Below are 13,613 nucleotides of genomic sequence, written 5' to 3'. Positions count from 1 at the left end.
TGTCTTCATTAGAGTCCCACGTGGGATTAATCGCTTTATTTTGCGGATTTCAATTGGGGATTAAATTAATAAAAATGTCCACACATTGTGTTTTGTGCTGCTTTTTTTTTAAAGAGGGAGGTTGTGATTTAAAAAAAAACCTGAACTACAAAAAGTTTGCAACTTGACCAAAGTCACGAGAGGAAAAGCAAGTCGCTGAGGCAGCAGAGGGAAGTCCACTACCTTTAACCCACATAAGAGAACAATCTCTCTGAGCTTCTGTTTGTAGCGCTGAGATCCAATTAACTGAATTATGTCCGGCTCCCCGGAGCCCTGACAGGAACACCCACGGGGAGGACCAGGGTAGGACCAGGGTAGAACTGCTCTCCCCCCGGCTCCTGATTCCAGCTATTCATCTTAGTTTCATTATTTCCCATATCCCCTGAATGCAGCGCCTGTGGCCGGAACTTTTGAAAACACAAAAGGCACTCCTTCGAGCCGGATTTGAGCCAGCGACCTAAGGATTCCCGTTGCACCAACTACAGTCCTCCGCTCTACCAGCTGAGCTATCGAAGGGCTCTTGGGGCCACGTTATTTCAGCCGCACACACACACTAACTATCATCCTCTGACCCAATGCACCCTGCCCCCTTCCTCCAAATATATATTTCAACATCCCAGATTGGGATTAGAGTCCAGATTCACCTCTGGTAAAAAGGTGCATCTGGACCCCCCCCCCAAGCACGCAGCAGGCGACCGTGGCTGTCCACCTGAATGGCTCAGAGAGTTTTCCGCTGTTTGGGTTCAAGCTCTCGGACAAAGGTCATCCTGTGAGTAACAGCGCCCGATTTCCTCCCACCTATCGGAGGCTGCTGCCTTCAGCACGTCCCAAAGCCAACTTTCCTGAGGCCTATTGTTCGTACGTTTCCTAAGCTAAGTCCAAATTGTCAGGCGACAACGTGCAACTCCATTTGTAACAGGCGTGACGTGTTTACTGCAGATGAAGACTTGATCACGGCTTCCGTCTGCAGGTAGGGTAAACCTTCACAGCGTGGCCTGACCTCCGAGATATCGACTCCGTGCATCCGGCCCACCTGCCAGAGAAGGTCAGGGCGTCTCGGCGAGCGCGGAGGACGCAGACACAGAAACACAAGACGAGAGTTCATGTCCCAAGCTGCACCGATTGGCTGGAGCGGTTCGCTGTGTCGTCTGCAAGAGGAGGAGACGCCGCAAACAGAGATAAAGTAGATGAGACGGAGCGTGGCCCACGCGTTTGTTGTTTTAGCTTTAGTCTTTATTGGGAGTTTTGTATGGGATTGATTTCCTGTTTAGAAGTATGTTATGCGAGTGTGTTCTGAAAAATAAGCAAGTAAGCATAAAAATAAATGCAGGATGAATTCAATTTGTTGTTGTTGTGGTTGTTAATGACTTTAATAAACACAAATAAACAATACTTATAATAACATCATTTTTAGTAGTGGGGAAATGTAATTCTGTATGAAGGAAAGAAAGTCAGTGCAGTAAATAAATATATAGAGGAAGACGATGATGATGATGATGAAAAGTGGATGCTTTATTTTGATTTTAAAGAGTGTAGATTTACATACCTTTAATCATAATAAAGGTTCTTCCTCCTGAAGTCTGGGGGTTACATGTGAGCAAACATTTATTACTACCCATCTGGTTTAACACACACACACACACACAGACTGATTTCAAATATCACCCCATTCCTTACTCCCCCATCGCCATCACCCCATCCAGATTAGAGATCACATGTCCCGTCACACATTAGTCACAGGAGGAGGAGGAGGAGGAGGAGGAGGAAGAGGAGGAGGAGTGGCTAAGCTCCACTTTGTGATGATGCCTTGTGGTGGATTAAGAGCAGAAAACGGCAACATTTCTAGATTTTTATCAGCCGTTCATCTTTCTTTGTTTGTTTAGAGACATCAAAACAGAGTAGTTTCTCTCCATGGGGGGGGGGGCATTGTGTAGGACTCGGTTTGTTCCCATGTTCTCATCATCCTTCCTCTGCGCCTCAGCTCTGACAGGAACTCCTGGTGGGACGAGTTGAAAGGCAGCGATTCTTTGCGGCGTCCTACAGGCCGAGAGCGTGTTTCCTCATACGGAGCGCCGAGGCCTTCAGAAGTTCTACTTTGACCCGACCGACACCACCTTCATCTGAGGCGGCGGCATCAGCACTCCCTACACGCTAGTTTTGATCAAGTATCAATGAAAAGCTTCCGGCGCTGAGACACGTGGCCGCGTATCCCGCTCCGGCGTTCGGTCCACATTCTTTAGCCGAGCCGGTGACCTCTGACCTCTCCGTGGGACTCCAGAGAGCGAAGATTAACAATCATGTACAAATTAAAAGTGCATGGATATATGGGAGCGCCGGCCTGCCATGTTTGATCCTGAACAGCGTTCCTTCCTGGAATCCCGGAGTTGCCTCTCGGGGTGTTTTTAGACGATAACAGAACAGCCTGACAGGGTGCAGCTTGCATAACATCCACAGTTCTTTCTAATCTATAGCGAGATTCAATAGAAGAAAGCCCCCCCTCCATGGGCCTCATCCGACATAGTTCCGCCCAGCTGTTTGGTTGCTCTTGGAGACCGATTTGAGGTCCGCACAAAAGCCGGAGGTCCCGTGGAGAGGGTCGATGTAAAACCGATGTGTGTAAACCCTCCTTTCGTCGTAGGGAGGTGTCGGGGGGGGGGGGGGGCTACAGTCCTACGGGCCAAAACACACACAGCGATGCCGCCGACTGTTCCTTTCACATGAATTTCCTTGAAACTGAAGCGATCCAGACTCAACATGAAGTCTGAGGAAGAAGGTGCAGCGATGAAGGGGGGGCCGTGGATGAGCTGGCATGGGTCCAGGGTTTCACCTGGACCTGGATGGACGGACACAGATAATCCAGGGTCTATTGGGTTGTTTTTTCCTTTTGTGAACTATTGACCTTGAAGGCAGGGATGCGATCTCCAGCTGCCCTCTGGTTACAAACTCTTTTCTAGCTAAACATCACATTCCTCCAGATGTGGAAACATTTGTCCCTGAGTTTGTTTCTAATTTTTGTATTCTCTGCGATCCTAGATTAGAAAAACCCAAATTTTCTCCTGCTTTACGGATTGTTGTGGCTGAAAAATGTCCCGGCGGTCTCCTCGTCACGCTCAGCTCATCCCTCCGTTCTAGAAGCGAGGAAGACGTTCCTCCTCAAAACTCCTGCTCCAGTTTGAGTTCCTCAGCAACTTCTAACGTGTTTTGATCGTGCGATTCGATATAAGAGTCTCATGCGGCGAGGACATTAACTTTCTTGCACCTTGAGCCCCCCCCCCCCCGCTGACCCGCTTTAACATGAAAGCTGTTTGTGTTTAAATAAAGGACAAGCACGGGAAGGGCGTCGACGTCGCAGCTCAAGTGGAGCCTTCCAGATGTTGTGTAAAGGATGTGAGTTCATTCTTCTCAAGTCTGTCTGAGCACAAAAGAAGTTCATGACACCTTCTAGACAAACAAACAAACAAACACAAGCAAAGGTCAGTAAGGAGTCGATTTCTAGAGACTTAAAGTAAATCGTTTTAATAACCATTGAAGTGTGAGCAGCAGCTGCGCCACCCTTTAATTACATTACATAAAGAACATTTTCCTGATTGATAAGAATTTATGATATTTTTTTATATTCTCTCTCTGCAGGGATGCCTTTGTCTCTCATTGTCCTTTTAGCAGGCCTCTCTCTATCACACTCCTTCCTGAACAGTTTCCTAATTTACGCTCTGAAGCCATGCTGCTGATTTGGTCAACTGTGGATGGTGGGGGGGGGGGGGGGGGGGGGGGGGGGTCGGGACCTTTCCAGAATCCCCCCCCTCCCCCCCGCCCCCCATCCTGTTTGGCCCTAAACTAACAGATTATTATTACAGATGTTCTGTCTCGCTCTTTTAGGCCATCCAGCTCCTGCCTTTTTTAGAGAACACAACTCAAACAAATGAAACGTGCTTTTAAGAACTCAATGAGAGCAAAGTGCAGAATACGTTTTGTTGATCTTTGAATAATTAAGTACCACCAAGGATCTTCCGATCAACAGTGCCTGAGGTTAGAGACCAGGGAGGCGCAGATCCGCCTCGTCCTCCTGCAGTTGTCCAAACAGAATGAGGAGGACTCCCGTGGCTCCCGAGCGCTGCACCTGTAAGTCGATCCAGAGCAGATGTGATCTTCTCTGCCGCTCACTGTGAGAAAGTGATTCTGTCTGGAAGCGCTTTTATAACATCTACAAAATAAGACTCGAGAAGGAGATCTCGAATGCAAGAAGCATTCGAAGCTTCTAATAAAGCATCGTGACTTGCTTTTCCTCACCGACAGGTTGTATTATTTGGGCTGCAGGTCCTTAGCGTTTAGCTTGAGCATCCTTCGGCACAGCTCTCCATTCAAACAAAGATAAAACAGCAGCTTTGCCTTATGCTGAACGCACCTGCAAGACGACTACCTGGGAACCAGACGACCTGAAATCATGTCAGCGCAAATGCATGCACTAAAATGCACTTTACTGTTAGAGTCTGACTGGATCATGTGATTTCATAATGAGATGGACTTTCAGAGTGGAAAATAACAACCCAAAACAGGAGAGCAGTCAAAAATAGAAGCTATTAGAACATGATGCAATGACACACTGAGTCCACACTGGTGACCTTTGCTTGCTGTAAACTGGCCTGATCTCCTCCACTTGGACTCTACCCAAAAGTTCAACACGCTCGTAAGCGCTCCTCTAAGGTCAGCGGCGCCGTCCACGCGGGTTCAGGAGTCCACCTGTTCCTGGTGCTCCGGCCCATTAGTTCCAATCAGGGACAGCGTCTCCCTATCCTGTTCTGTGTCTGGAACAATCCTAACGTACACAAACACTTGACCAGTGGCCAAAGGGCGGAGATGAGCCACGAAGCGTTTGGCTTCTCCATGTAGCGCTGCCAGTGGATGTGCAATGGGAAATGTTCGACCTTACAAAGAGGAAGGGGGGGGCGGGGGGGTACGTTTCCTCGCTGACCTCTCCCTGCATGATACTCCCAATAACTCTGGAATAAAGGCTTGCATTCCTCGAGGAGCCCCCCGTCTGCGTGAATCATCGACCTCTTAGTCCTTGACTTTTAAGTAAATGTCATGTTGAAATTGCGATAAAGTTATTTAAAGTAATATTCACCGAACGCGGGAGTCTGCTGCTGAGATCGGGAGATCGTCTCGTCAGATCTCATTAGAGTACTTTATATAAAGCGTCCCTCAGTGCGGCAAAATAGCTGGAAGACTTCCACAAGTCCTTCTAAAATAATAATCAACCATTCAGAGAAACCTGCTTCCACAAATGTTCCTCTTTATTCAAATCACAAGAAGTTCCAAATGAAAACAAATGTGTCACGTTGGAGAACAGAAGCGCGGAACGTTCCCTCTGGTTCCCTCGCAGTTTGGTATTCCGCTCATTGAACTGAGCCTGTCATCCAGCGAGGAGAGCGAGCGCTGAAGGAGTCTCCTCAGGCCTCCCTCACGTACGTCCTCACTGCGACCACGTCTCCCATAATGCATTTCTGTGGGGAATCGAGAAGGAGAGAGAGAGAGAGAGAGAGAGATCAGATTCAGGGATCGAAACAGGTGAAATTTGGGGAAGAGTTTATCCTTAAGGGACCGTCAAATGTTGGACGTGAATCACTGTTAGTGCATCTCAAGCAATATCTACAATTACTTACTTATTTATCTTTATTTATTCCCCTTAAGTTTGATTTAAGACAAAAAAAAAAAGCAGGGATGTTTATAAATGAGGCCATTTTGCAGAAATGAATTCAAAGCAAGGAAAAATACATTTTAAACAGAGACTTGCCAAAGGAGAAGATTCTGCATTTGACTTCCCACTAAATAAAAAATAAAAACTTACCGTTATTAATTTCCCGTCTGTGATCTCTCTCTCTATGTTCGTTTCTTTGCCATCCCAGGTCTGATTCTGCACAAGTTTCCCGTTGTCCAGAGTCATCACGGTCTGCGGGGGGCAACAAACCAGAGTTGAGCCCCATCATTCCAGAACCAAACCACACCTGCCATTCTTTCTCTTCCCCTCCGACCCACACTGACCCTCGTCTTCCTGTCGTCCGCGGTCGTCTCTTCGAAAGGCTCGTTGAGCTTGAACCTGATTTCAGTCGTTTTGAAGGTGCTCTGACTCTTTATGCACACGACACCCTGATCGTCCACGCTCACTATCAAATTGGGCTTGGTCCGATTCCCCACCTGCCGGGTGGCAAATCCTACACCTGCAGGGCAGGAGTGCATGTTAAGGTAACAATTCAGTGAATAAATCCTATTGTCTATAAGATAATAGAAAATTATTATTATTATTATTATTATTTATATGCTAGTTTAGTTGTTAAACTCTCCTACCTATTGCTTTCATATAGTCGTCAAAGTTCTCGCTGGAAATCATCTTCCACGTCCCAACGAACTTGTCAACCATTTTTGCGGGTTTGGATATGATGTCCACCACAGCTCCCAGTCGAGTCTCTGGATTCAAGTCTCTTCCACTGTGGAAACAGACCCGGTTTTAAAGGGCCAGCACGACGTGAGGCCACGCAAGAGCAACCAATCACAGGCTGGAACGTCACGCAACAGAGCGTCTCAGGTTGACATTTTTTACGACTCATTTGATTTAAAAAAAAAAACTTGAATCTGAATTTACATCTGCAAACTTTCCGAGTAAAAAACTCAAAACTAATAATGACTTTTGTTGTTATGCAAAACAAAATCCGGTCTTAAGCACGAGTCACACTGCCAAAGAATCATGGGAAATGTAGTTGTTCTCTGAAGTTTTTTTTAATGGTTGTTTTGGTAGGCCTATATCAACAATACTGTGTTTATGCCTTAGCTGAAGTATTAAATAATCATGTCTGTCATGCAGACAAAAGTCAAAAGCTTCATTCACACAAAAAACACCAGAATTAAATTGTATACTTTTATTATAAACATCCAATAATATACTCAGACAAACTGTACATATTCCTTCTTTGCTTGCAGGTATCCCTTTATGCATCCCTGGCTGGCAATCGCGACTGAAACGCACTCATCATCTCAGCGCTGGTTAAATTGGCCCCATTCATCACCAGCCGGTCTCCGTTTGCTGAAGCGGACAAAGACGCAATGAGAAAAAAACACAACAACAACAACAACAACAACAACTGGTCGCTGCTGTAGAAAGAAAGCAGTGAAACGTTCAGATTAAAGAGTCACAGGTGGTGCAGAGATCCTAATCAATTTAAGGGGTAGGACTAAATAAGTACATACTTCTTCCTACTCCTTTTCACTCATGTAAGCCGCGTAGTTACTGCATCATGGCTATTATTTATTATTTGAGTTATTATTATTAATTACAATTACATGTAATGCGCGTGTGTGACTATGTCTATATATATGTATGTATATGTTTATGTACATGTGCATGTATTCGGCGTTGTTTTATTATTTTTATTCTTTGTTGTTTACGTGATCGAAATAAATACAAATATAAAATAAAAAATTCCTTCCTGCGATGTAGTTAAATGAGGTAATATACTACTTACTGAATGTAACGTCCACGATGGGCGCAGACTTGTCATGTTTCACCTCGGTCACCACCTCGCAGTTCGCGTTGGTAGATCTGACCTTCTCTGAGCCCACCATGAACAGGAACTCCCTGCAGGGGAAAAGATGAAACACAACTCTACAGTACTGCCATTTTAACTCAATGTCTTCATTTACTGGTTTTCTCTATCCTATTTATTATTATTATTCATTCTAGGCGCAGTCACGAACTCGTTAAAGCAGCTTAGCAACTTGAAGCTAACGCTGTTAGGAAGCGCTATTCCCTTCGTTGCGGGAATTCCATACGCAAGCAGTCACACAAAACAGACGCGAAAGTGTGTTCAGAAACACGTTTCCTACCGCGTGGATCGAACATTGGGCTCAAACGGACAGAACCGAATCGATATTTTCTTCACAGCGTTCAGCAACAACTTCGCTTTAGTGGACGCCGCCATGTTTTTTTCCCCCTCCGCTTTAACTGACACCGGCGCTTCTTGCTTACGTCACTAGAGGGCGCCAGAGCATAAAGAACTGGACGTGGAGCGTCATTTTATGTCTGTGTGGATCTGGTTATAATCCATTTGAGGGCGTTTGCCGATCTGGATGCAAAAAATAATAATAAAATAAAATCCGTATTTTTCAATTTATTTATAATTGAGGCATTTCAAAAAAATAATAATATGTTGTAAAATATGCATTCAATTCACTCAACAAAAATCACAGTCATAAAGGGGCCCGATATGCACTATCAAGCAAAATGCCTTCTAGCTCGGGGATCCAGGTATATTAAAAAAAATACATGCATTTTAAATATCATTACTTCCGCCAAAGAGGTTATGAATAACTACTAAACGAATAGTGCCAGTGTCAATTCAGTGCTTTATGGTCATTGAATCTAAATCTTTTAATAAAAACAAGACAAATTGTTGGTGTAAATCCAACAAAACCTGCGTGACGGAGGTTTGCACTCTCCCAGTGCTTTTCGAATTTATATTTAAGAGTCACTCAGTGATACCTCTGTATAGTTTTGATAACCTCTAAAACATGAATCAATGTCAGTTTTTCTCACCATAAAACCACATTGGAAAAACACAGTAAACACTACCACACAAACACAGTCATTGAATATATGACAGCACAGCATGGGGCGTTGTCTGTACTGTGACCTTGTTCTTGTGCTTCTTCCTCTTCCGTTTAAGCACAACCATAATAGTGATATTTTCAGCCTTTACATAGGGAGGGGGGGGGGGGGGGGGTGGGGTTAACAATAGTGATATATTTAAACTTGACTTTCACAATGACATGACACAGCTCATTAAAGCGAAAGGGCAGGGAAACCGACTGCAGCACGGTCTGAAAAAAAAACCCACGTCTCAGAATTATGTTAGGAGGGGACATGTGAGGCTTCTGTCGAGCACTAAGTCAATAAAGGAGGTGCTGCTTTCCAAATAGACAATCAAACAGACATATCTCATAATCAAATAGACGAGGACAGGAAATGGTCCCTGGTTATTTATGCTTCCTGCACTTAGCAGTCGAAAAAGGTCCAAAGCTTGTCAAGGCACATGACCACATGTCAGGCATTGAAGTAAAAAAAAAAAAAAGAATCGACAGTCAGATGTAATCAGGGCATGAATTGCTTCTGTGAAATAAAAACGCATCTGTGAGTAATGGGGAATTGACAAGCGGAGGTTGTCAGATTCGATTGTGAGAGCCTAACTTCATCTGTCCACATCTCTTGGCTGCAACATACTAATCAAATCATCTCCACATTCTGTAAAAAAAAAACAAAAACAAGACCAAGAAACTCAGCCTTGCATTTGTGCACCATGCCCTCTTGCCACCCTGTTTCCAGGGCACGTCCAGAACAAACGAGTTATTCTCAGCTCGTACAATTTATCCTAACTTCAACACGCCTCAAGTTTCTTTCCTGAATGGCCAACAATCCAACCCAGCCGGTGACAGTTGCACAGAGGAGGCAGAGAGCTCTATATTTAGACCTATGGCAACCGAGAGGCAGAAGCATTTCCTATGCACTCCCCCCCCCACACACACACACTTAGATAGTTGTATTTAGCGGTCATACTGTAAGTCCAGCCACAATAAAGTAGGGAAGAGGGCCATCAGAAACAATGAAAGCTCAGGGGGACCGTTGACCTCAAAGAAAACAGAGGGATTGTTTTGTTGCAGGAATTCATCGATCAAGTTCTCCGCCTGGATACAATACGCTCGGAAATGTCCTTTTATTGAAGTGGTTAGCATCATGTGATGCTGTTCTTTGTCTAAGCTGTTGATGCTGCTCATATGATCGGAGTGTTAAACGTGTAGCTGCTCGTCTCTGAATTAATTAGGAATATATGTGAGAATACTCAAGAGGCTTCTTGTGAAAGCCCGGAGAATTTATTCTTATAGGGAAGAATAAACCTCTCCAACAATGAAACACAATACAGGAGAACGTTTATTCATCACACCGGAGGCTGTGCTGTCCCCGTGAGAGACCGTCCACGCGGTAAGAAAAATGTAAACCTATTTTTATTAACAATATAAATGTCTTGTTAGAACATAATATGTTTGAATGTCATAGTATCGTGAAAATATCCAGTTATAATATAAAAAATATATCGAAATACTATTCAAGGAGTGACATTTAAAGAATAATTATCCCCTGAACCCAATGGAGTTTAGCATAAATGAATAAATGAAAAACTTGTAATATATATAATATATATATAAACAACACTCGTAATAATCAAAAATGTAATTCTACTTTTGAGCCAGCGCAAGCTAAGTTATTTAATAGAGAGGAGAAAAGAAATTACAAACGCGTCACATTTCCCCGACTTCAACTACACATCCCACGATGCATTGCGCGCCAGCTCCGGGGCTCTCGCTCCTCCTCCTCGCAGCAGCAGCAGCAGCAGCAGCAGCAGCAGCGTCCTGTCTGGCGGAGCTCAGAGCGGCGCAGGCTGATGAACGGCTCCGCGCTGCGTCCGGTAACTGCGCGCCGTTCCCGGTCGCTCCGACACGCAACATGTCAGACCGACGTCTCTAACGCAGCGACGAATCCCGAACGCTTCCACCGGATCCCGCCGCTGCATGCGGACCTCCGCGGACTCGCCCCCCCTCTCTCTCTCCCCCCGGTAAGCTTCATATTATCTTCGTATCTGCGCGTAGAAGTTGCGTTGCGGTGTCGATCCTCCGGTGAGGGTGCGTGTTCGGTGCGTGAAACTTCGGCGGTCGTAGCGGAACGGGGGGGGGGGGGACTTGTTGCCCCCCATTAAAAGCACTGGTCTCCATTAACACGTCAATTACAGCTGCCTGCTTGGGTTTGGGTCTTGGAGGAGGTTCTGCTGCAGGAGGGGTGATTCTGTAACTGTAATTATTCTGTAATAATTAATGTTATAACATATACTTTACATCAGTAAGTCTATTTTGCACGATGACAACGTGAACTCCGCGACAGGTTCTGATCTGATCTGATCTGAGGGTTGGCTCGGAGGCGCTGATAGATCCAGTTGGTGTTTAAGTGGATCGAGATAAAAGGGCGGATCCCAGATTCCGCTTGGCTGCAGCTCCTCTCAACATTTCTGTCTATTACGCATAAATTATCTCACAGAATCTGATTAAATGCGGAGGAAAGGGATTTGAAGAGCCCAAAAAACCTCAGCGTGGAGCCGCAGTACTGTGAAGTACAGTACACTTCACAAAGTACAGTACACCTAACAAAGTACAGTAAACCTAACAAAGTACAGTAAACCTAACAAAGTACAGTACACTTAGCAGTAGAGAATAGTTTTTCTTTGGATTTTGGTCCCATTCTAAAACCAATAGAGCTACTTTAGATCGTTTATTATGTTTTGAAATGTTATAACATTAAGTAGAGTCGCTATTTTGATGAGGCACGCTGTTTCTGGAGTCTGTTTTAGGGTCTAAGTTAATTAAAAGGTACCCTGGCGGAGGTATACGCCTTCCTTTATTATTATAATAAAGGTCTAATATCTGGCCTTTGATATTCTCCTCCTCTCCTTCCTCTGTTTTATTCTAAGGTGTGTGCATAAACTGGTCTGTTCTCATTCTCTCCTGAATGTGTGCACAAACAAACACACCAATAGTGTAAGTGTGTGTGCTATGCGTGGTGAAGCACACACACACACACACAATTTTGCACCCACCTTCCTCTATAAATGTAAATAAGAGTTTCATCTCTGCTGACCTGCCAAATAAACACACACTGCTTTTTCACACTCTGCCAGCTCTCTTTTAGCTTTCCTTTTGCCTCTCTTTTTCCCACATCCTCAGACCCCCCCCCTCCATCCATCCCTCCATCCCTCCGTCTGATCGGTGAATAAGAACCGCTGCAGAGTTGCTCTCACAGAAGCCGACATTGGCTTCAGAGCAAAACACAATTTGCGCTTTGTTTTAGCGTCTCTTTGCTTTGACTACACTTCCTTGTGTCGTGCGCTTAAACATTAATGAAGCTGCCCCCCCCCCCCCCCCGACATTCTCCGAAAGGAACGCGGGTGAATAAACAAACCCGAGCTGGAAGCGGCCGCGTCTCGAATCCCAAGTCCGTAACTGAAAATCAGTCGCGGCCTGCAGGAATACCGTGCGGCGAATCGTCTGAGTGGCATTAAGGACCAGCCAAATGTGACTTTGTTGTGTGTGCGGCAGCGAATGTGAGAGGACGGCAGCGGAGCCGATGCGTTGTGACAACTTAAACTCAGGGGTATTGATACCGTGGAGGCTAATGCATGCATTCAGAGGGGGCGGGGCGGAAGAGTGGATGTGTGCAGCTGCTGCATGCAACCGAGGCGCAAAAACAAAAACTCAAGGGAGCTTTACGGTTGAGAAAAAGCCAGGAAAAGGAGGAGGAGAGGAGGCGGAGCCAGAGGTGGCGGCGATGGAGACGCTAAGGTTCTGGTCATTGGGAGTGACCAGGTTGGATAGGATTTGAAATGAGGCAATAAGAGGGACAGTGAGGAGGAATACGCGCTTCTGTTCCGCAGCACGAAATCGCACGTGTGTGGATTTGTGTCTCTGCAAGTCGCTCACTGTCAAACCGGACTTGCCGGTTCTGACGTACAGTAGTTTGGAATCCTGCAGAACCCTGCCCAGAAGCACACCAGGAACCAAACACAACACACTGCGCTAATCAACCGAGGTAACCCAAACACGTTTACCTCGGTCGCGCGTAAATCACGCCGAGCCGCAGCGCTGTGTCTCGGCTCCTGCTCTACGGGTCTGTGGTGCGTTCTCTCTCTCCCTCTCTCTCTCTCTCTCTCTCTTCTGCTTCCTGCCGTTATTGTTGCCGCTTTGCTCTTCGGATTACGTGGAGCGACGCCAACATTCGGGAGGGGACGAGTAACAACAAAGGCGGTCTCGTAGGAAGCGCGCTTCTATTCTTGACACTTGTTGCCGCTGCAAACGGCCCGCCGGCGTGCAGAGCGGCTCGTAGACGGGAGGCGAGGCGAGGCGAGAGTGGACGGCGCGCTAACGTTAGCTCTTTGATCTTCTTGGTGTAAAAGCGGCTGCTGATGCAGCAAGTGCAGTGGACACACACACACACACACACACACACACTGCGCTTTCTTTGCGTTGTGTGCAGCCTGTTTGTTCGTTTCCTGTCTGTTTTCTTTGTGCGAGAGCCGTCCACCTTTCTGCTTGAATCACCTGTCCTTCGTCTCCTGCACATTTTTGATCATCGATAGATCAAAGCCGACGCGCTTTAGGGGGGGGGGGCGGATTGTTTGCCATCGTGTGTTTGTAACTGGAGCTGAATTAACAAGTCATTGAGGGACTTGTTGGAAAGACAAAGAGAAGCTTGTTGGTCGGATGGCTCGTGTCTCCGTGTGCGTATTTAGCGTTCATCCGACCCGCATGCGGTGAAGTGGTCCGTGTTTCAGTATATTCCATCTGAAGGTCGGAGGTTTTAGGATAGAAGGTCGGATGCACGGGATGTTTCGTGCCCCTTTTCGTCGCTGTGTCTGCCGCCCTGTTTATTCCAGTCTACCTTTCATTTCTTCTCCGGCCGCCCGTCTCCATTTCCGCCTCCACCTGAC

General features: G+C 46.0%; 2 protein-coding genes and 1 non-coding gene across 3 annotated transcripts; all 3 read right to left on the bottom strand.

Annotated features, from left to right (window-relative positions):
* Positions 1–468: 468 nt before the first annotated feature.
* On the bottom strand, positions 469–555 carry trnay-gua (transfer RNA tyrosine (anticodon GUA)). Its single transcript is given in 2 exon segments — positions 469–504; positions 519–555. It is a non-coding gene; the product is annotated as a tRNA-Tyr (tRNA).
* A 4,758-nt stretch (positions 556–5,313) lies between these two features.
* Positions 5,314–6,499, bottom strand: LOC137917225 (fatty acid-binding protein, heart-like). The gene is made up of 4 exons (XM_068760047.1): positions 6,382–6,499; positions 6,079–6,254; positions 5,885–5,986; positions 5,314–5,540 (listed from the first exon to the last, which is right to left on the bottom strand). The coding sequence occupies exons 1-4, from the start codon at positions 6,452–6,454 to the stop codon at positions 5,487–5,489; spliced, it is 405 nt and encodes a 134-aa protein (XP_068616148.1). The 5' UTR covers positions 6,455–6,499; the 3' UTR covers positions 5,314–5,486.
* A 436-nt stretch (positions 6,500–6,935) lies between these two features.
* LOC137917226 (large ribosomal subunit protein mL53-like) lies at positions 6,936–8,027 on the bottom strand. Its single transcript, XM_068760049.1, has 3 exons — positions 7,915–8,027; positions 7,554–7,666; positions 6,936–7,114 (listed from the first exon to the last, which is right to left on the bottom strand). The coding sequence occupies exons 1-3, from the start codon at positions 8,007–8,009 to the stop codon at positions 7,020–7,022; spliced, it is 303 nt and encodes a 100-aa protein (XP_068616150.1). The 5' UTR covers positions 8,010–8,027; the 3' UTR covers positions 6,936–7,019.
* Positions 8,028–13,613: the final 5,586 nt, after the last annotated feature.

The sequence above is a fragment of the Brachionichthys hirsutus genome, unplaced genomic scaffold (assembly GCF_040956055.1).
Source record: "Brachionichthys hirsutus isolate HB-005 unplaced genomic scaffold, CSIRO-AGI_Bhir_v1 contig_1291, whole genome shotgun sequence".
NCBI lineage: Eukaryota > Metazoa > Chordata > Actinopteri > Lophiiformes > Brachionichthyidae > Brachionichthys > Brachionichthys hirsutus.
Note: the sequence above shows the minus strand (reverse complement) of the source record. Positions and strands in the feature narration are given on the sequence as shown.

Coding starts and splice junctions, on each gene's coding strand:
- LOC137917225 (XM_068760047.1), bottom strand. CDS start 6,454: ATGGTTGACAAGTTCGTTGGGACGTGGAAGATGATTTCCAGCGAGAAC. Junction 5,987..6,078: donor CGGACGACAGGAAGACGAGG/GTCAGTGTGGGT, acceptor TGCCCCCCGCAG/ACCGTGATGACTCTGGACAA. Junction 5,541..5,884: donor CAGACGGGAAATTAATAACG/GTAAGTTTTTAT, acceptor GATTCCCCACAG/AAATGCATTATGGGAGACGT.
- LOC137917226 (XM_068760049.1), bottom strand. CDS start 8,009: ATGGCGGCGTCCACTAAAGCGAAGTTGTTGCTGAACGCTGTGAAGAAA. Junction 7,667..7,914: donor CCCAATGTTCGATCCACGCG/GTAGGAAACGTG, acceptor TTTCCCCTGCAG/GGAGTTCCTGTTCATGGTGG. Junction 7,115..7,553: donor CATCGTGGACGTTACATTCA/GTAAGTAGTATA, acceptor TGTCCGCTTCAG/CAAACGGAGACCGGCTGGTG.